The 22,110-nt window shown below is 40.7% G+C and overlaps 1 protein-coding gene across 1 annotated transcript in view; it reads left to right on the plus strand.

The window, feature by feature from the left end:
* Nucleotides 1-22,110, plus strand: part of hip1 (huntingtin interacting protein 1) — a 62,470-nt gene that overhangs the window by 30,977 nt on the left and 9,383 nt on the right. Inside the window, exons 13-17 of the mRNA XM_023961288.2 lie at nt 20,969-21,041; nt 21,126-21,309; nt 21,460-21,548; nt 21,647-21,763; nt 21,840-21,941. Of these exons, the coding sequence (XP_023817056.1) occupies nt 20,969-21,041; nt 21,126-21,309; nt 21,460-21,548; nt 21,647-21,763; nt 21,840-21,941 (565 nt within the window). The remainder of the gene's footprint in view (nt 1-20,968; nt 21,042-21,125; nt 21,310-21,459; nt 21,549-21,646; nt 21,764-21,839; nt 21,942-22,110) is intronic.

Below are 22,110 nucleotides of genomic sequence, written 5' to 3' on the forward strand. Positions count from 1 at the left end.
TCTTAAATCTTTGTTTTTTGCATTCTTAACTCCGAGCTCAGTGTAACATAAGTAAGGGTTAATTCCTGAAAGAAGGTGGGTGACATCATCAGACAGAAGGGGGAGGGGCTCACTCGGGAGGAGGATGTGATGCGTAAAATCATCATCCAAAATGTCTGTGACATCATAACTATGCAATATTGTGTTTGACATGAAATGTAGTTATACCACTAATGAGGACATAACATGTCATATGATGTCATTTTATATGACACACAGAGATCATATATAGAAGCAATTTCAAATTTAATCCTGATTAAAATTTTGGGAGTTGGAGAATTGAAGTACGTTTCCAGAGGTACATTCATGGCAGTTCAGATGAAAAGATTTGGAACTGACAATATCCAGATGGATCTAATGTTTACCAACAGCGAGGAAATCATGGATGGTGGTCCGAGGAAAGGGCAAGAATCATCTGGTCACAGGTCAGGAATAAATGAAGGACCTGAACCCAGATCACTGAGGACAAAGCACCAATTAACTAGAAGTCATTGTCAACTGGTTGACAAAATGATCAGAAAGTTAATTCATCGGGTGTTTAAAAGGTCCAAAGTGTCTTGCTTCCCGGAGAACTTGGACTTTTATAAAAAGTACCTCTTTAAAAAGCTGTGGCCTGAGGCAAAGAGGCTTCGACGCCACATCAATAAGGAAAATTTTAAAGGTCTCCACAAAAGGATCCACAAGGACATGAGACAAATTTTCCAATTTAACCTTGGTGTAGGCATCTCTGACATGGAGAAGACCATGTTTGAGGACTTACTGATAAGACTCTTCAAACTGCACCTGTCAAAGAAGCCCATAGTCTACACTGAGGTTGAAGACTGCTCAGACACGGACTCCCTTTATTTACAAAAGATGACTGTACCGGAGAGAACAGAACAAAAGAAGGTCTCCTTTACAGACTTCAGAGACACGTTCAGTGATGAGGAGTTCAATAAGAAACCGTTTGGCCTGACAGCTGCAGACACACAATTTTGGTCAGTTGGCATTCAGTCGGCTTTACAGTCGAGGGGGAGGCAAGAAAAATGCAACATGTTGATCAATCAGTTCTTGACGGAGCTGATCCCCCTCATGTTTGAAAAAGCCTACGTGGAATGCTCAAAAGCTAATTTTGACCATCTATTCAACCGGCTGTACAACAAATTGTGGGATTTGTGCGGGACTGCAGATTTCAGGTTGACAAAGGAAAACGTGAAAAACCTTGCCAAGGAGACGTACAAAAACCTCTTGAATTATAGCCAAAATAAAGACTGTTTGGCTTTAATGACATTGGACTTGTATGAACCTCCAAGTGACATCATTGTGGCAAAAACCTTTGAAAAACACATGTTGAAGGAAAAATCAATGGTGTCAAAGTTCTTCACGTCTTTGTCAAAAGTCTTCACAAGATCTGGAAGCAAGTAGAAAAAAAGGCATGTTGACCTGAAAACAGGGGTCAACAATTCAAGGAGCTTCATTTTATGAAGTAACAGCTTAGGACATTTGGGGGGGGAAATAGGGGGAGGAGAAATCAATTAGAACAATTTTGTAGGAATTGATAGGAGAAAAATTAGAAAAATTTTGTAGGAATTGATAGGAGAAAAAGAATTTAGCTTTTTGGTAGGAACAATAAAACAGCTTTATGTTAGGTAAAATGATAATGGAGACAACTTAAACTGAAGAACAAAATCCATCAAAATCAAGAATCACATTTAAAAAAAGAATTGTGCAGATAAATCATAAAAAACACTAAGATAAACGAGGAGTTGGGTACATTTATTTCTTTTTCTTCCTTTATTAAGTAAATGATCAAAGATTTAGAGGCCCAAAAGGTTAAAGGTTTGCTAATTAGCTGTTGCCAGCGGCAGCTGTGGTTTCAAAGGATTAAAAAGTTTGTTTTTGTTTTTTTCTTATTAGTTATTGTTAGCTTTTTAATATTTGAGACGCTTTTCTTTTTTTGACATTCTTCAAATGGGTTTTCCCCAAAAAACCTTTAACTGAAAATCTACTTAAAAGCCAATTTATCTTTAACAAAGCCAACATAAATGAAAAATCAATCCGCCAAACGTCTTTTTCTTTTTTCTTCTTCAGCACGGCTCATTCTGTCACTTCATTAAATTGATTTAAAAAATATTGAAGCGATTGTGTAGCATAAATAAAAAAAGAAAAGTCAAAACCAAAAATGCATTTTAATTTTCAAAATGAAGCTACATTTTTTGACTCAAAATTAAAATGAAAAAGCAATCCACCAAAATGCTTTTTCATTTTCTGCTTCAACATCATGGTTAAAGAAGACAGCAAAGTGTAAGTGTTCTTGTCAGTCAGTTTAAAAAAAAAAAGGGCGCTCAAGAAGCGTGCATTCATCACTTGAACACTACTAACAGGCTCTCTGCGCAGTCCAAAGGGTTTGGGGAGTTTGCAAAAATAAAAATTACCCTCACTTACCGTTACGTGTTAAGTGCTCCTCATGATCCGTCACCTGCTAAATAAACAGTCATGAACATTTTCTCTATACTGGCTCACCAAGGGGTGATTTTTTTTTTGAGCAGACAGAGAGGAACCCCAGATATCATAGAGGCCATCATACCCATCAACTGAAAAACCTTCTGGAACTACAGTTTGCATCCCGACTGAAACTGAGCAAGGCGGTGGACAAACACAGCCACTCTGAGCTCCAACAGGAGCATTCGCCTCTAACGGAGCAAATTTCCAGCCTCAGGAAAACTGGGGTGTAGGATACTTTTTTGAGAAATCCACCAAAAATCTCAAAGACTGACTGTAAAACAGAACCAGGGACAGATGCATCATCATCTGCTCTGGAGTTCAAGAGAACTATTTAGTCCAGAAAGGTCAGAATGCAAATTCCTCATTGTCTAAGAGGAGAGAGCGCTGTCTCAACACATTTCGTGAAGGTACAGGCGACAAGTGAGAGACTGAAAGGCAGCATCAAGCTAGTCAAAGAGAAGCTCTTTGGGTCTTGAGCCTTTTCTTCAAAGCAGCTATGCTCTCTGCAGCCCTCTGGCAGACTGTTCCATAAACGAGGGCCATAGTGCTGAAAAGCTGCCTCTCCATAAGTTTTGGTTTTCACTGCTGGAATGGTTAAAAGACCAGTGCCAGAGGATCTCAGGGTCTGCAAGGGTACATATTTGACTAAAAAATATGATATATAAGAAGGCACAAGACTATTACGACGTTAAAAAACTGTTAAAAGTATCTTAAAATCAATCCTGAAGCACATGAGGAGCCAGTGCAGGGTTTTTAAAATTGGAGTGATCTGAACCCGCCTCCTGGTCTTGGTGAGAACTCGTGCAGCAGAATTTTGGAGAAGCTGAAGGTTGTTTATGTTGTTTTTTGGAAGACCAGCAAGCAGGGCGTTCCAATAATCCATATAACTCATGATAAAAGCACGCATTAGCATCTCTTTATTAGCAAGAGAGAGTACCCTAGCCAGATTTCTAAGATGATAAAAACCAGTTTTAACCACCTTTTTTATATGGGGGATAAAAGTTAGCTTTGAGGCGAAGATAACACCCAGGTTTCTGACTGTTTCTGAATGCCTTAATGAAAGTTCTTTTAGCTTCTGGACCAATAACTAACATTTCAGTTTTTTCTTGGTTGAGCTGCAGAAAGTTATTTGCCATCCATGATTTCACATCTAAAATATAGTTAAAAAGTGCTTCTATTGGCCTTGTGTCATGAGGAGACATAGCTATGTACAGCTGGGTATCATCAGCATAGCTGATCAAATCAGAGTTTATTTGTATAGCACTTTTACAACACAAGGTACTCAAAGGGCTTAACATGATGAAATTTAAAAACAGAAGGACAAGACAAAACAAATATGTAATTAAAAACCGGCATAATGCAAACCCCCAAAACTTGACCAAGTGTTGCAGCTTCAACCAGGTCAATACTGTCCAGATATGAAAAATGGCAGAGTCGAAGAGTTGCAGTTTCTGTTGTGTTCCAGGCTGTTCGTCTTCCAACCAAAAACAGCCCTACCTTTCATTTCATTATTTTCCTGTGGATCCAAACCTGAAACCCAAATGGATACAGGCGATCCGAAGAGAGGAAGGGCATAGTTTTCATGTAAACACAGGTAGCACCGTCTGCTGCCGGCATTTCGCTCCGGATTGTGGTGCGGCTGCGTCGTTCGTCGCCTGAAGAGTGGTGTTGTCCCGAGCCTTTTCCCTTGGAACAACTTTACTGCTCCTTTGAGAAGGGAGTCAGTATATGACAGAACCTCAAACGTCAGGCTATGCAGCTATGCTGTGAAGATGGCGACATGGTGGCTAAGCTAAGGCAGTAAAGATGGATCACGACTATGTAACCCACCCACCTGCAGGTAAGGTTGTTCATAATGTGTTTGGTTAACGTTAGTCAACTATGTGTACCGTTATTGGATAAACGCATTTCTACCTGAACAAATGAATGTTTATAATAAAAGCTGTTCACGCTCTCACCTATTTTAAATTCATGTATTTAATTACTTTTGAGTATTTTGTCATTTGTATTTTCCTTAAAAGAAATAAATGAAATGTATTTGTAATTAAATACTTAAAATACTTTTCGAAACATGATTACTGTGTTGTGTTGAAAGGTAGCAAAAATATGTTAAGACTGGTTTTTAATTTCTTTATCTTCACAGGTGCTCTGGATGAGACTTTGGATTACATCCATGACTTAGAAGCCACGTTCCTTTGCTGGAGCCAGGAGACGGTCATGGCGGACAAAGAGTTCCTCGTTCAAGACCTCCTTACTGACATTGGATCTAAGCTCATCATTCCACCTTTTAAGCTTTCAGCTCAATTCAGCAAGGAGGAAACAGAACAAACCCAAGCCATTACCCGCCTCAAAATTATAGTGGAAAGAGTGATCGGTAGGATAAAGTCCTTTCACATCAGGGACTCTCCCGTGCCGCTCACACTGATGGGCGGTGTGAATCAGATCTGGCTTAACTGCCGTGTTTTGGCAAATTATCAAGGACTTTTTTGTTTTGAAGAGTGAATTAATGTTTGGTATGTAAATAATGTATAATGTGCAAAAAGTATGTAAATAATTTAGTGTTCCCACATATTCTTAAAATCTAATTAAACATAATTGTTATATTCCTTATATTTTTCTGTTGAAATATGACTTTGACTTCACAAAAAAATTAGATGAACAAATAAAACAATTTTGGTCAAAATTGTGCCTCATTTAATTTTTTGGTATGCGTAACATCAACTGATAACAACTCAAATAACAAACATTTACAATAAAAAATAACATTACAGATCATCAACAGTAAGACAGAAGCCTGAACTGATTGTTAAAGACAAGATAAGTGTAATTTAAGGTATGCATTCATGCATTTGCCATAATAATATATATATCCAAGTTCTCTTTCATTCCATCTCAGAAGCCCCATCCAACACAGCCATGAGAGGTTGGGGCTGCACCTGGCATAATCTGCTTCCAGATGCCATCATAGATGGATCTGGCTGTGGTCCTACACTAGACAAACACAAGATTATTGGTCACACAAAAAAGTTAGACATAAGTGCATAACTACATTTAAATTTTATTCATTATATCTGCAATAATCATAATTTGGTTAGTCATAAGATTAGAAAAAACGTAACTTGCTCTCACAAAGCAACAAAAAGTTAAATGAATCACCTGTATATGCCTTGGACAGTGTGGACCTCAGACCGTCCCTGCCAACTGTTTTGGGGCTTTTGCACCACCAGCTCACTAACCGGTTCAGGTAAAAGGCAAAAAGCAATTACAGTCTGTAGTCAGTCACTATGTTGAATGTTATTTTATTATATAGGTTTCAAAAAAGAGGACATGTCCAGGAAAAAGAGGACGTCTGGTCACCCTACTTTCAGAAAAATAATACAAATAGTAAGTGAAGAAAGTGCCGCACCCGCAGCAAAAAGAATGAACACGCAAACGGGCAACTTGAATGTTGGTAACATTTCTTACCTACTAGTACAGCTTCACAAAATTTTTTGGTTATGTTAATCTCATGCCTTTTCACTTAAACATACACACAACATATAATTCACTGCGATGTGTTATACCTTAAATTACAAATTAATAACACCAGGATTTACACTTGACATAAACAGAGTTATAACCGGTGATGCGGCTATGGCTAAAGCTAGCTAAAGCTTACCTTGGTGTCGTGATGTTGCTTTATCAAGAAGGCTCCGGGACGGGACGTGCTGTAGACTGCTTTATTCCACCACCGGAAAACAAACATACAGTCCTGAACTCCCGCTACTGCGCCGCCTAGTGGGCCCGCCTCTCATGACGTCTCCCTCACTAGGGTGGTACCCCCAACATGTATAATACCACATCTCCCTTTCTTAAAACAAAACAAAGGGCATTTATACATCTTTACTTATATGACAAAATCAATGACATTCTTTTCTTTCCAAACCATCCCATTCTAATAAACTCAAAAATCCTTATTTACTCTCTTTGTTTTGTTTTTTTAAATTTACAAGTTAAGTCTATCTGGTTTTCTGACCACTCTTCCCGACCTTGTACGGACAGTCTCTGTGATGTTTTCTCCGCTGTGTGGTGTCTGGTCTGTTGGAGCTGGAGTAGGTGTATCTTCTCCCATAGGATCATCAACAGGTTCGATTCCCTCACCGTCGGTCTGCATTGACACCAGGTGGTGTCGGTTTCTTCTCAGTGTGCCCTGGGGCACTTTGATGCGATACGAGCGAGGAGCCTCATGTGCAGAAATCACTGTACCTTGAGTTCTTGCATCTGTGATCCAGACCTCTTGCCCAGGAACCAGTGGTTCAAGGTTTCTTGCTTTGTGTCGCTTGTCAAAGGTTCTTGCATCTGTCCACCTCTTCTCCCTTTGTTTGGCTCCCAACGTGTCGTAGTCAGGCAGAGCTGGATCTAACAGGGACGGAAGAGCAGGAACAGTAGTGCGAAGTCGACGGCCCATTAACAGCTCAGCTGGACTGTAGCCGTTTTGTAGAGGTGTTGCCCTGTACGCAAGCAAAGCACGGTACGGATCAGATGACTTTTTCAGCAGTCTCTTAACAGTCTGTACAGCGCGTTCGGCCTCTCCATTACTTTGTGGAAACTTGGGGCTGCTTGTTACATGTTCAAAGCCGTAACATGCTGCAAAAGCCTGAAAATGGCTACCTGTGAACTGTGGCCCGTTATATGTCACAAGAACCTGAGGAATGCCATGACGTGCAAAAATCGACTTCAGGTGCACCACTACGTCCATGGACCGTGTATATGAGAGCTGTGCAATTTCCACAAAACGGGAAAAATAATCCACAATGAGCAGATATTCTTTGCTGTCCAGTGTGAACAGGTCAGCTCCGAGTCTTTGCCAAGGCCTGTCTGGCATCTGACTTGGCATCAGTGGCTCTTTAACATTGGTTCTCTCTTGGATGCAAGTTCTGCATCTTAACACCATGTCACTTAACTGATTACTGAGCCCCGGCCACCATACTGTTTGTTTGGCCCTTTCCCTGCACTTTGTCCTTCGTGCAATTTTTTTAACACATCATTACACAAAGCCGATGGGATGACCAGCCTTGTGCCCCGCAGCAGCAGTCCATCGTGCACTGTAAGTACCGCTCTTTCAGGCTAGTACTGTTTCAACACCCCCTGCAGTCTGTTTTTATCGGGCCACCCATCTCTGCAGAACTCCATCAGCGCAGCACATGCACTGTCTGCTTTCAGATGATCACGAAGGTTGCTCAGATAGTCTCCACTGACAGGAAGGTTGCTGATGACAGAGTCCACATAGATGTTAGTGTCCCCTAGCAGGCTTGCACCTGCGTGTGCTCCTGATGCTCTGAGGGGGGCGCGTGACAGGGTGTCTGCTGTCCATAAATTTTTGCCAGCAACATGTGTGATTTTGTAGTTGTAGCGCATGAGCCTCATTCTAAATCTTTGGATCCTAGGTGGAAGGTCGTCTAGCGCTTTGCCACCCAGCAGACTCACCAAAGGCTTATGGTCAGTTTCCAACTCAAATGATCGGCCCAGAACGAAGCAGCTGAACCTCTCACACGCCCATGTTGCAGCCAGCGCCTCTTTCTCCACCTGAGCATATCGCTGCTCAGTCACTGTCATCGCTCTGGATGCATAAACCACAGGCGCCCATTCAGCATTGCTTTTCTGCAGCAGAACCGCTCCCAGTCCAAAAGAGGATGCATCAGCTGAGATTTTCAACTCACTGTTTGGGTCATACAGTGTGAGCACTGGTGTTGATGAAAGTTCTGTTTTTAGTCTTTCAAAAGCTGTCTGCTGCTCTGGCCCCCAGTACCAGTGGTTCTTTTTCGACAGCAGATCCCGCAAAACTTTGTCTTTCTCTGCCAGATTTGGTATGAACCGCCCCAACTGTTTCACCATGCCCAGGAAACTCCTCAGTTCACTGAAATTGGTGGGTGCACTCATCTCCTGAACTGCACTTGTCTTTTCTGGGTCTGGCTGGACCCCTGCTGCTGAGATCACATGACCCAAAAATCTGACTGTGTGGCATGTGAACTCACATTTATCGATGTTTAGTGTGATGCCTGCCTTTTGTGCTTTCTCCAGCAGCGCATGCAGCCGCACATCGTGCTCTTCCTGGGTCTTGCCCCAAACCAGAATGTCGTCCATGTGACACAGCACACCTGCTAGGCCGCTGGTCACCTCAGTCACCATCATTTTCTGAAAATGTTCTGGGGCTGATGCAATGCCAAATGGCAGCTGATTAAAATAGTAGCGCCCAAAAGGTGTTATGAAAGTGGTGTACTTAGCAGACTCCTCCGTCAATGGCACCTGCCAGAAGCCCATGTTGGCATCAGGTTTGCTAAAAACTGTTGCACCAGCTAGCATCCCTAACGTGTGCTCAACGGAAGGCAGGATAAATTTTTCTCTACAAACTGCTTGGTTCATGTTAGTGAAGTCCACACAGATACGTACTGCACCTGATTTCTTAGGGACCACTACCATCCCTGCACACCATTCAGTGGGATCTTCAACTTTGGTGATGACGCCCATTTTTTCCATGTGGTCTATCTCCTCCTTCACTTTGCCCATGAGAGGTAGTGGGACCCTGCATGGAGTCTGCAGAGAGAAGGGCACAGCATCTGGTTGCAGTTTGATTGAATATGGCCTCTGCACAAGGCCTAGACCGCTACACAGAATGGGATATAACTGTTTCACAGTCTCCATGGTGATGTTGTTAATTCTGGACACAAGCTGAAGCTGTTTTATAGCTGGTAACCCCAGCAGGGCAGTATGAAGATCTTCCACTACATATATGTCCTCTGAGGCTGTCTTTTTGCCTCTGCGCAGTGTTTCTTTTGCAACCCCCAGGACGTGAAGCACGTTGCCACCTGGTCCAAACAGCAGACGCTTTGGCTTCACCAGATGCTTTGCAGCTTCTCCTCCTGTTATTTCCCGATAAACATCGGCGGGTAGGGCAGTAACATCAGCGCCAGTGTCTATTTTGAAGCACACTTTCTTGTGTCTTACTTGAAGCTGCACCGACCATGGGTCTGCACCAGCATCAACAGTTCCTAGAAAAAAGCCTTCTTCCTCTGCATTCACAGACTTAATATTGCTTCTGCAAACTTTGCCATAATGTCCTTTTTTTCCACACGTGTGACATGCAGCTTCTTTTGCAGGACATTCTGATTTTTTAAATCATCATCCAAAACATCTGTGACATCATAACTATGCAATATAGGGTTTGACACGACTGGGTTATACCACTAATGAGGACATAACATGACATCATATGTGACATCGTCGTCTGTCGTCTGTGACATCATAACTATGCAATATTGTGTTTGACATGAAATATAGTTATACCACTAATGAGGACATAACATGTCATATGATGTCATTTCATATGACACACAAAGATCATATACAGAAGCAATTTCAAATTTAATCCCGATTAAAATTTTGGGAGTTGGAGAATTGAACTACGTTTCCAGAGGTACATTCATGGCAGTTCAGATGGATCTAATGTTTACCAACAGCGAGGAAATCATGGATGGTGGTCCGAGGAAAGGGCAAGAATCATCTGGTCACAGGTCAGGAATAAATGAAGGACCTGAACCCAGATCACTGAGGACAAAGCACCAATTAACTAGAAGTCATTGTCAACTGGTTGACAAAATGATCAGAAAGTTAATTCATCGGGTGTTTAAAAGGTCCAAAGTGTCTTGCTTCCCGGAGAACTTGGACTTTTATAAAAAGTACCTCTTTAAAAAACTGTGGCCTGAGGCAAAGAGGCTTCGACGCCACATCAATAAGGAAAATTTTAAAGGTCTCCACAAAAGGATCCACAAGGACATGAGACAAATTTTCCAATTTAACCTTGGTGTAGGCATCTCTGACATGGAGAAGACCATGTTTGAGGACTTACTGATAAGACTCTTCAAACTGCACCTGTCAAAGAAGCCCATAGTCTACACTGAGGTTGAAGACTGCTCAGACACGGACTCCCTTTATTTACAAAAGATGACTGTACCGGAGAGAACAGAACAAAAGAAGGTCTCCTTTACAGACTTCAGAGACACGTTCAGTGATGAGGAGTTCAATAAGAAACCGTTTGGCCTGACAGCTGCAGACACACAATTTTGGTCAGTTGGCATTCAGTCGGCTTTACAGTCGAGGGGGAGGCAAGAAAAATGCAACATGTTGATCAATCAGTTCTTGACGGAGCTGATCCCCCTCATGTTTGAAAAAGCCTACGTGGAATGCTCAAAAGCTAATTTTGACCATCTATTCAACCGGCTGTACAACAAATTGTGGGATTTGTGCGGGACTGCAGATTTCAGGTTGACAAAGGAAAACGTGAAAAACCTTGCCAAGGAGACGTACAAAAACCTCTTGAATTATAGCCAAAATAAAGACTGTTTGGCTTTAATGACATTGGACTTGTATGAACCTCCAAGTGACATCATTGTGGCAAAAACCTTTGAAAAACACATGTTGAAGGAAAAATCAATGGTGTCAAAGTTCTTCACGTCTTTGTCAAAAGTCTTCACAAGATCTGGAAGCAAGTAGAAAAAAAGGCATGTTGACCTGAAAACAGGGGTCAACAATTCAAGGAGCTTCATTTTATGAAGTAACAGCTTAGGACATTTGGGGGGGGAAATAGGGGGAGGAGAAATCAATTAGAACAATTTTGTAGGAATTGATAGGAGAAAAATTAGAAAAATTTTGTAGGAATTGATAGGAGAAAAAGAATTTAGCTTTTTGGTAGGAACAATAAAATAGCTTTATGTTAGGTAAAATGATAATGGAGACAACTTAAACTGAAGAACAAAATCCATCAAAATCAAGAATCACATTTAAAAAAAGAATTGTGCAGATAAATCATAAAAAACACTAAGATAAACGAGGAGTTGGGTACATTTATTTCTTTTTCTTCTTTTTATTAAGTAAATGATCAAAGATTTAGAGGCCCAAAAGGTTAAAGGTTTGCTAATTAGCTGTTGCCAGCAGCAGCTGTGGTTTCAAAGGATTAAATAGTTTTTTTTTGTTTTTTTTTTCTTATTAGTTATTGTTAGTTTTTCCACATATTTGATTAAAAGATCTGATAAATAAGAAGGCACAAGACCATTAAGACATTAGAAAACTGTTAAAAGTATCTTCAAATCAATCCTGAAGCACATGAGGAGCCAGTGCAGGGTTTTTAAAATTGGAGTGATCTGAACCCGCCTCCTGGTCTTGGTGGGAACTTGTGCAGCAGAATTCTGGCGGAGCTGAAGGTTGTTTATGTTGTTTTTTGGAAGACCAGCAAGCAGGGCGTTCCAATAATCCATATAACTCATGATAAAAGCACGCATTAGCATCTCATTATTAGCAAGAGAGAGTACCCTAGCCAGATTTCTAAGATGATAAAAACCAGTTTTAACCACCTGTTTGATATGGGGGATAAAAGTTAGCTTTGAGGCGAAGATAACACCCAGGTTTCTGAATGTTTCTGAATGCCTTAATGAAAGTTCTTTTAGCTCATAGACTGATAACTAACATTTAAATTTTCTGCAGAAAATTATTTGCCATCCATAATTTCACATCTAAACACACTTAAAAAGTGCTTCTTTTTGCCTTGTGTCATGAAGAGGCATAGCTACAGCGAGGCCAATAAGTATTTGATCACCCAGTGATTTAGCAGGTTTCCCCACTTAGAAAACATGGAGGGGTCTAAAATTTTCATCATAGGTGCATTTCCACAGTGAGAGACAGAATCTGAAGAAACATTCAGAAATCACGTCGTACGATTTTTTGTAAACAATTTATTTGTATATTACTGTGACAAATAAGTATCTGATCACTTGAGTTAAACAACTTTAATATTTGGTACAGAAGTCTTTGTTAACAATTACAGAGGTCAAACGGTTCCTGTAGTTCTTCACTAGGTTTCTACACACTGCAGCATGGATTTTTTTGCCCCACTCCTACAGATCTTCTCTAGATCTGTCAGGGTTCGGGGCTTTCGCTGAGCAACACAGAGTTTCAGCTCCCTCCAAAGATTCTCTATTGGATTTAGGTCTGGAGACTGGCTGGGCCTCTCCAGAACCTTGATATGCTTCTTATGGAGCCACTCCTTGGTTTTCTTCTGTGTGCTTCGGGTCATTACCATGCTGAAAGACCCAGCCACGACCCATCTTCAACGCTCTGACAGCGGTATTTGCCCTAAATCTTACAATACAGAGCCCTGTTCATCCTCTCCTTAATACAGTGCAGTCGTCCTGTCCCCTGTGCAGAAAAACACCCCAGAGCATGATGCTTCCACCCCCGTGCTTCACTGTAGGTATGGTTTTCTTGGGATGATGCTCCTCCTTCTTCCTCCAAACACGGCAAATGAAGTTAAGGGCAGCCGTGGTGCAGCTGTAGGGCGGTCGACCCATGATTGTAAGATTGCAGGTTCGATTCCCGCCTTGCACGCCCATGAGTCGAAGTGTCCTTGGGCAAGACACTGAACCCCACCTTGCCTCTGGTGGTAGCCTGTGTTTGGCAGCGGAGCAGCCACCAGTGTGTGACTGTGTGTGTGACTGGGTCTGTGACTGTAAAGCGCTTTGTCCCTGTAGGTAGAAAAGTGCTATATAAGTATACGTCATTTACCATTACCATTTACCAAAAAGTTCTATTTTGGTCTCATCTGACCACAAGACTTTCTCCCAAGATGGTCATTGGCAAACTTCAGACGGGCCTTGACATGGGTTGACTTCAGCAGGGGAACCTTCCGTGCGATACATGATTTGAAACCATGACGTTTTAATGTATTACTTATAGTAGCCTTGGAAACGGTGGTCCCAGCTCTCTTCAGGTCATTGACCAGCTCCTCCCCTCTAGTCCTGGGCTGATTCTTCACCTTCCTTAGCATCATCGATACCCCATGAGGTGAGATCTTAAGAGAGGCCCCAGTTCGAGGGACATTGACAGTCATCATTAGCCTCTTCCATTTTCTGACAATTGCTCCAAAAGTTGTTCTTTTCTCACCAAGCTGCTTGGCAATTGCCCCATAGCCACTTCCAGCTTTGTGAAGGTCTACAATATTGTCACTTGTGTCTTTTGACAGCTCTTTGGTTTTTCCCATGTTGGTAGTTAGATTTCTGACTGATTGTGGGGGGCACAGGTGCCTTTATGCAAGCTAACGACCTCAAACAGGTGCCACTAATTTAGAATCATGTGCAGAGTGGAGTTGGACTATTTAAAAGCAGAAAAGCAGGTCTTTGCTGGTCGGGAATCTTTGATAACAAAGTGATCAAATACTTATTTGTCACAGTAATATACAAATAAATTGTTTTTAAAAATCGTACGACGTGATTTCTGAATGTTTCTTCAGATTCTGTCTCTCGCTGTGGAAATGCACCTGTGATGAAAATTGTAGACCCCTCCATGTTTTCTAAGTGGGAGAACTTGCTAAATCACAGGGTGATCAAATACTTATTGACCTCACTGTATGTACAGCTAGGTATCATCAGTATAGCCACGAAAGCTTATGTTGTGGCTTCTGATGACATTCCCCAGAGGAAGCATGTAAATGTTGAAAAGCAAGGGGCCAAGGATGGAACCTTGAGGCACACCACAATTAATTTCATGGACCCCAGAACAGTGTTTTTCCATGCTTACCATAAAGTTTCTCTCCATTAGATAAGATTTGAATCACTTGAGAACAGTCCCTGAAAGGCCAAGACTTTTAAGTCTGTTTACAAGAATCAGGTGATGAACAGTATCAAAAGCTGCACTTAGATCTAACAGAAATAGTACTGAGATCTGACCTGAATCCAAGGCACACCTGACATCATTAACGATTTTTAACAAGGCTGTCTCAGTACTGTGGTTCGTTCTAAAACCAGACTGGTTTATCTCAATGTTGTTTTGCAAGATAAACCCATTCAGCTGAATAAAAACAAGTCTTTCTACAAGCTTGAATAAAAATGGCAGGTTGGACACAGGTCTGTAGTTATTAAAAACTGAAGGGTCTGAATTAGTTTCCTTTAATAAGGGTTTCACCACTGCCGTTTTAAAAGCAGCAGGAAAAATAGCCGTCCGTAGAGGAGTTCATCGATAAAATCTCCCTCTCAAAAGACTTGTAAAATGATTTCAAAAGTTATGAGGGGATGGGATCTAAAAAACTGGTCGTGGGATTAACTAGGGAGAAAACTTGACCAAGTGTTGCAGCTTCAACCAGTTCAAAACTGTCCAGAGCTTCCTCTGGTAAAAGCCATAAATTCCCAATAAAAAGGCTTTTCTGCTCTTTTATGTTGTTAGATCTGACAAAAATCGATCTTGCTCCTAAAGTGGTTTGCAAAGTCCTCACACAATGAGACAGTAGCTGGCATAGTGTTTTTTTTTTTTATAACTTTCATTTTTATTAGTTTGTTACATGAACACAAAAAAGGTCAATCCTAGGTGCTTCCTATGTCTGTTATATAGTGTCCATTTTTCCCCACTTTGTAATTGTGCCTCTTGTAGTTTTAGTCCGTATGTCATTATTTCCATTGAGTACCGGTATCTGAAAAAAAAAAAAAAAATCCTGATTTTCAGTCAGACACTCTTGCAGTAAGAAATATTTATTTGACATTTTCCACATTCTTTAAGTTGGCATTCACATATTTTCGTTTGGCATAAGGCTCCGTTCAATTCCATGAGAAATGTCCATAACACTTTCGGGTAACAAAACCCCCCCTTTACGGAGCCCACAGGTGGAAGCCGGGGAGGAGGGTGGGGCGAAGAATGAGCGCTGAAGGTAAGAAAGAGAATGAACGACTGCGCACCTGGGCTTAAATAGGACGCTGAGCAGGTGAGTTAATTGACTGAACCGCCCTAGGGTATTTACCTGTAAAACACTGCAGCGAGTATCTGCCCGAAATACGATAAATCGTCATTTCAAGGTGAAATTGTTTAGTCAAGTTCTCAACTCTCCAGCTGGCCATCCTTTCATAACAAGCACCATGCTGTTATTCCTTTTGTAGTCCAATATTTATACGTTTGATCGCATTCTGCTGGTTTAAAATGCCTGTCATATGCTACCCATTTTACTTTTTTTGCACTATTTAAGATTTTGTATTTTCGAAGTAGTTTGAACCATATATTTAGTGTATGGTTTGTTATGGGATCTAAATGCCTTCTTTGTTTCATATAATTCTCTCTCTGTTACGTCCCTGGGGAGGGCGCAACAGCACAACCATGAAATAGGACAAGAAGTCAAGAATGAGATATATATATATCTATCTATATATCTATATATCTATATATCTATATATCTATATATCTATATATCTATAGTTTACAGTATTGAAAGATTCAGGCTGCTGCAAACCATTACCTGTGGGGGAGGTTGTGACGTTTGGGTTGTGCCAAATAAACAAACACAATATAACAAAACCAGGCCTAACTCCGCACCTAAACCTATAAATCAAAAGGAACAACAAAAGACTACCTAACTAGTCTAAATAAAAACATACAAAACATTACAAGAAATGGCACCAACCCCTTACTTGGCGTGTCTAACAAAGTTCAGCCTGCGTGTGAAAATGTACCCCAGACCCAGACCCCCAGACTTGCCTGATCACAACCTCCCACCACGTACCTGAGGAAAACGGCTTAGTCAGAAGCATGCAGCAGTTTGTTTGCCAAAGAGAGTCAGGATCATAGTGAGAGTCTCCCGGTCCCAGCTCCCAGGTGTGCTTTAATAGGCTCCAGCTTCCTGGTAGATGAGCACCACATGACCAGCAGGCGGCCAGTCACAGCTGAGGAAGCTGCAGTCCCAGGTGAACATCATCAGGAAATCAACTGAAGTGACAAGCAACAAGATGAGAGCAAAGCAGAGGGCTGTGCCCGTAACAATCTCCAATAATGTTTTGAATGGGTTCTTGTAATGTTTCACATTCAATACTTTTCCATTTTCCAATATAATGGGGGTTACACCAACAGCATAAGTACCGTAATTGTGAGGCGATGTAGTGTTCTCTCAGCTTTGGTAATGACATACCTCCTTTGTTCTTTGGAAGCTGGAGGGTGCCATCATTTATTCTGGATCTTTTATTGTCCCATATGAATCTGGTTATTGTCTTATCCCACCTTGTAAATTGGGTGTTAGCAACCTGTGCTGGTAGAGCTTGAAATAAAAATAAAAACCCAGGCAAAATGTTCCTTTTCACTATTTCAATTCTAGAGCTGAAATCTGGTGGAAGTGTTGACCATCTTTCTATGTCTTTTTTTTAAATCTTTTCTTGTACTTCTGAATAATTTTTAATGTTTATATTTTGAAAATCTTGTGTCATTTCCACACCTAGGTATTTAATACTTTTCATATTCTAGTATAATTTAAAGTTGTTTTTCTAATGTATTCAGAGGGAACATAGTTGAATGTTAGAGTCTGAGTTTTTAAAATATTTATTTTATATCCCGATAAATGTTCAAATGTTCCCAATAGTTTCATAAAATGTGGAATTGATGTTTCTGGTTGTTGAAGCTAAGCTATTAAGTCATCAGCAAACGATCTTATTTTATGTTCAACTCCATTCATTGAGACTCCTTTAACTTCTGGTTTTTCATGAATTGCCTGTGCCAGAGGCTCGATAAGGAGAGCAAATAGAGTCGGGGAGAGCCCCTCATCCCTGCCTTGTTGATCTTTCCAATTTAAATGTTTCTGTTAAATTCCCGTTTATTTTCATTCTAGCTGTTGGTTGTGAATATATTGTTTTTATTATTTCTACCGATTTGTTATTAAATCCCATTTTTTTCTAACGCTACGAACAAAAATTTCCAATTAACGCAGTCAAAAGCTTTTTCAGCGTCAATACTTAGAACTGTACTTCTATGTCCTCTTTGGGCTTTTTCAGTTAAATGCAAGGTTCTCCTAATGTTATCATGTGTCTGGCGACTTTTTATGAGTCCTGTCTGGTCCTGATCAATAAGGTCAGGTAGAAATGTGTTTATCCTGTTACAGATTATAGATGTATAGATTTTGTAATCTATATTTAGTACTGAAATCGGTGTATAATTAGCGCACGACTGCTTGTTTTTCCCTGGTTTCAATAGAATTGAAATAATTACTTCGGACCATGAAATAGGCATTTTATTCTTTTGTAGGGTCCAGTTTAGGGATCTGTGTAATATTGAAGTCAGCTCATGTTTAAATATTTTATACCATTCGGCTGGGAACCCGTCACTGCCTGGTGATTTATTGTTTTTCAAAGAGCTTATGGTTTTTATTATTTCCTCTTTAGTAATTTCAGCTGTAAGTAGTTTATTTTGATTTAATCTGATAAATGGCAGATCTATATTTTCCAAAAAATTTCTTTTATCTGGATCACAAGCTGAAGGAGGTTGGGAATATAGTTTTTTATACAGTAGTAGTTAATGAATATTCTTTCAACTTCCCCAGGATTATTTGTTACTTTATTGGTTTCGGGATCAATGGCTTCATAGATTGTATTTAGCGTTTGTTGTTTTTTCATTTTTTTGGCTAGTAATTTTGTTGATTTAGGCCCTACGTCCTGATAGCTTTGTTTGAAAATAAATCAGCTTTTTTTCTATTTCTTCCTCTAATGTGACGTTGATTTGTTTCTTAATATTTTGTATTTGTTATGTTTCTGTTGTATTTTTATTTATGAGCTGCTGTTCTAGTTCTTTTAATTTTACAGAGTATTCTTCATATTTTTTAATTCTCTTCTTCCACAGCCATGCTGTTTTCGCTATTAGTTTTCCTCTAATTACTGCTTTAAGAGTATCCCATAGCACTGTAGGGTCTACCGCTCCATTGTCATTGTCATCCATAGATCGTTCTATGTCAGTTTTTATGGCCTTTATAATTGCTTCATTATTCCCAACATTCAGTCTCCATGTTGTTTGTTTCTTCTTATTTGAAATATTTATTTTTTCAGGTGCAGAATATTACGGTTAGACACATCTGCACACTCAGTTTTTTTCTTCAACTCTACTAATATCAGATTTAAAAACAAAGACATCATCTATTCATGAATGTACTTTGTGACATGCAGAGTAATGTGTACAATCTTTCTTACGGGGATTTAAGCTTCTCCACACATCGATCAATCCCAATTCTTCCATGGATAATTTAACAAATTTGGCAATAGTCTTTTAGCTGGCATTGTGTTTAATTCATATTACAGTTGATCAAGGATTCAGTTGTAGTGAAGAGGACTCTGGGGTTATTTGACCCTTTCACTCTTTGATCTTTAACTTACGGAAGAAAAAGAAAAAATGTACCCAACTCTTTCTTTATTTAAGTGTTTTTATATGATTTATCTGCACAATTCTTTTTTTAAATGTGATTCTTGATTTTGATGGATTTTGTTCTTCAGTTTAAGTTGGCTCCATTATCATTTTACCTCATTATAACTCATTGTTCCTACCAAAAAGCTAAATTCTTTTTCTCCTATCAATTCCTACAAAATCTTTCTAATTGATTTCTCCTCCCCCTATTTCCCCCCCCAAATGTCCTAAGCTGTTACTTCATAAAATGAAGCTCCTTGAATTGTTGACCCCTGTTTTCAGGTCAACATGCCTTTTTTTCTACTTGCTTCCAGATCTTGTGAAGACTTTTGACAAAGACGTGAAGAACTTTGACACCATTGATTTTTCCTTCAACATGTGTTTTTCAAAGGTTTTTGCCACAATGATGTCACTTGGAGGTTCATACAAGTCCAATGTCATTAAAGCCAAACAGTCTTTATTTTGGCTATAATTCAAGAGGTTTTTGTACGTCTCCTTGGCAAGGTTTTTCACGTTTTCCTTTGTCAACCTGAAATCTGCAGTCCTGCACAAATCCCACAATTTGTTGTACAGCCGGTTGAATAGATGGTCAAAATTAGCTTTTGAGCATTCCACGTAGGCTTTTTCAAACATGAGGGGGATCAGCTCCGTCAAGAACTGATTGATCAACATGTTGCATTTTTCTTGCCTCCCCCTCGACTGTAAAGCCGACTGAATGCCAACTGACCAAAATTGTGTGTCTGCAGCTGTCAGGCCAAACGGTTTCTTATTGAACTCCTCATCACTGAACGTGTCTCTGAAGTCTGTAAAGGAGACCTTCTTTTGTTCTGTTCTATCCGGTACAGTCATCTTTTGTAAATAAAGGGAGTCCGTGTCTGAGCAGTCTTCAACCTCAGTGTAGACTATGGGCTTCTTTGACAGGTGCAGTTTGAAGAGTCTTATCAGTAAGTCCTCAAACATGGTCTTCTCCATGTCAGAGATGCCTACACCAAGGTTAAATTGGAAAATTTGTCTCATGTCCTTGTGGATCCTTTTGTGGAGACCTTTAAAATTTTCCTTATTGATGTGGCGTCGAAGCCTCTTTGCCTCAGGCCACAGTTTTTTAAAGAGGTACTTTTTATAAAAGTCCAAGTTCTCCGGGAAGCAAGACACTTTGGACCTTTTAAACACCCGATGAATTAACTTTCTGATCATTTTGTCAACCAGTTGACAATGACTTCTAGTTAATTGGTGCTTTGTCCTCAGTGATCTGGGTTCAGGTCCTTCATTTATTCCTGACCTGTGACCAGATGATTCTTGCCCTTTCCTCGGACCACCATCCATGATTTCCTGGCTGTTGGTAAACATTAGATCCATCTGAACTGCCATGAATGTACCTCTGGAAACGTAGTTCAATTCTCCAACTCCCAAAATTTTAATCAGGTTTAAATTTGAAATTGCTTCTGTATATGATCTCTGTGTGTCATATAAAATGACATCATATGACCACTTATGTCCTCATTAGTGGTATAATTATATTTCATGTCAAACACAATATTGCATAGTTATGATGTCACAGACGACATACGATGTCACATATGATGTCATGTTATGTCCTCATTAGTGGTATAACCCAGTCGCGTCAAACCTTATATTACATAGTTATGATGTCACAGACGACAGACGACGATGTCACATATGATGTCATGTTATGTCCTCATTAGTGGTATAACCCAGTCGCGTCAAACCTTAAATTACATAGTTATGATGTCACAGATGTTTTGGATGATGATTTTACGCATCACATCCTCCTCCCACCATTCCTGAAAGAAGGTGGGTGACATCATCAGACAGAAGGGGGGGGGGGGGGGGATCACTTAGTTACAATAGAATAGCTTTATGTTGGGTAAAATGATAATGGAAGACAACTTAAACTGAAGACCAAAATCCATCAAAAACAAGAATCGTATTTAAAAAAAAGGATTGTGCAGAAAAATCATAAAAAACACTAAGATAAAGTAGGAGTTGGGTACATTTTTTTTTCTTTCTCTTCCTTGATGGGGAAAATCAGCAAAACGAATAATGTTTTGAAAAAAAGTTGAGGGTTAAGCACATCGCTTGCAGATTTTATTTATTTTAAAGTGTGACGAGGGACCCAAAACAACAGTTTCTGACAAACGTTTTACAGTTGTGACCCAAAAGTTTGCAGTTTCAGTAAATTGTTGGTGTCTGTTTGTCTGCACACCAGAGACCGACTGATCGAGCAGCTGACCAGGGAGATCCAGGCTCTTAAGGAGGAGCTGGAGTCATTTCGGCTGGAGGCAAGTATGGGAGAAGGAACCTTTTTCAAACCTTCCTCCCAACGGCATCAACAAAGCAGCCTTTTTTGTGGGCCCTTCCACCAGAGCGGACGCCTTTGCCAAGCGCTAAGGGGGCGTGTCAGTGAGCTGGAGGCGGAGCTCGCCGAGCAGAGCCACCTGAGGATGCAAGCGGTTGGAGAGAGCGAGTTCCTGAAAGCAGAGCTGGACGACGTGCGTAGGGTCCGGGAGTACACGGAGAAGGAGCAGAGAAGTCTGACCGAGATTGAGAGTAAGGCTAGTGCTCATATGTTCGTTTTTATTCATTTTATTGACAAAGAGGGTAAAAGTCTTTGGTAAAAACGTAATAATTCAGATCAAACGGACTCAAAGAAAAGCTCCTAAAATGAGTTACAATCTCGTTTTTGTCTGTGTTTACCAGAAAAGGCTCAGGCCAACGAGCAGCGCTACACCAAACTGAAGGAGAAGTACACAGAGCTGGTTCAGAGTCACGCAGACCTGCTGAGGAAGGTCCGAGGAGCTCATCCCACCATTTCACCTTCAGGAGAGCCTTCTGCTCCTCAACATGAGGTCACATCCCCATCACAAGCTTTCTGTGTCCACTCTAGAACGCAGAGGTGACCCGACAGATGACTGTCGCTCGGGCCGCGCAGGATGAAGTGGAGGTGTTGAAGAAGGAGATGCAGGAGAAGGTGAAGGCTGTGCAGGATGTGGCAGACAGGCAGGTGAGGATGGGATGACTCTTTCGCCATGCTGTTGTCTGCCGTGGGGTCTGTGAACGCCATGCTGTCTCGCTCTTAGGAAAGGGAACAGCAACGACAGCTTGAAGACATCCAGAAAGAGCTGGTGTGCACCCGGGAAGAGCTGGATACCTTGAAATCCTCCGTGACCTCATCTCAGCAGGTCTCCTCAGAAATAAATACACTTAATGTAAAGGGAAAAACTAGCTTTGCTGTGTTCTTTGTGTCTTCAGTTCTTAAAAACCTCCCATTATTTTCATGAGGCTCCTTGAGGTGGCCGTATGAGCCTCGAGAGGAACTGCAAGACACCCCTAGTTCTTCTTCTTCCCAGA

Source organism: Oryzias latipes, chromosome 13, assembly GCF_053564925.1.
Source record: "Oryzias latipes strain Hd-rR chromosome 13, Olatipes_Hd-rR_3.1".
Classification (NCBI taxonomy): Eukaryota; Metazoa; Chordata; class Actinopteri; order Beloniformes; family Adrianichthyidae; genus Oryzias; species Oryzias latipes.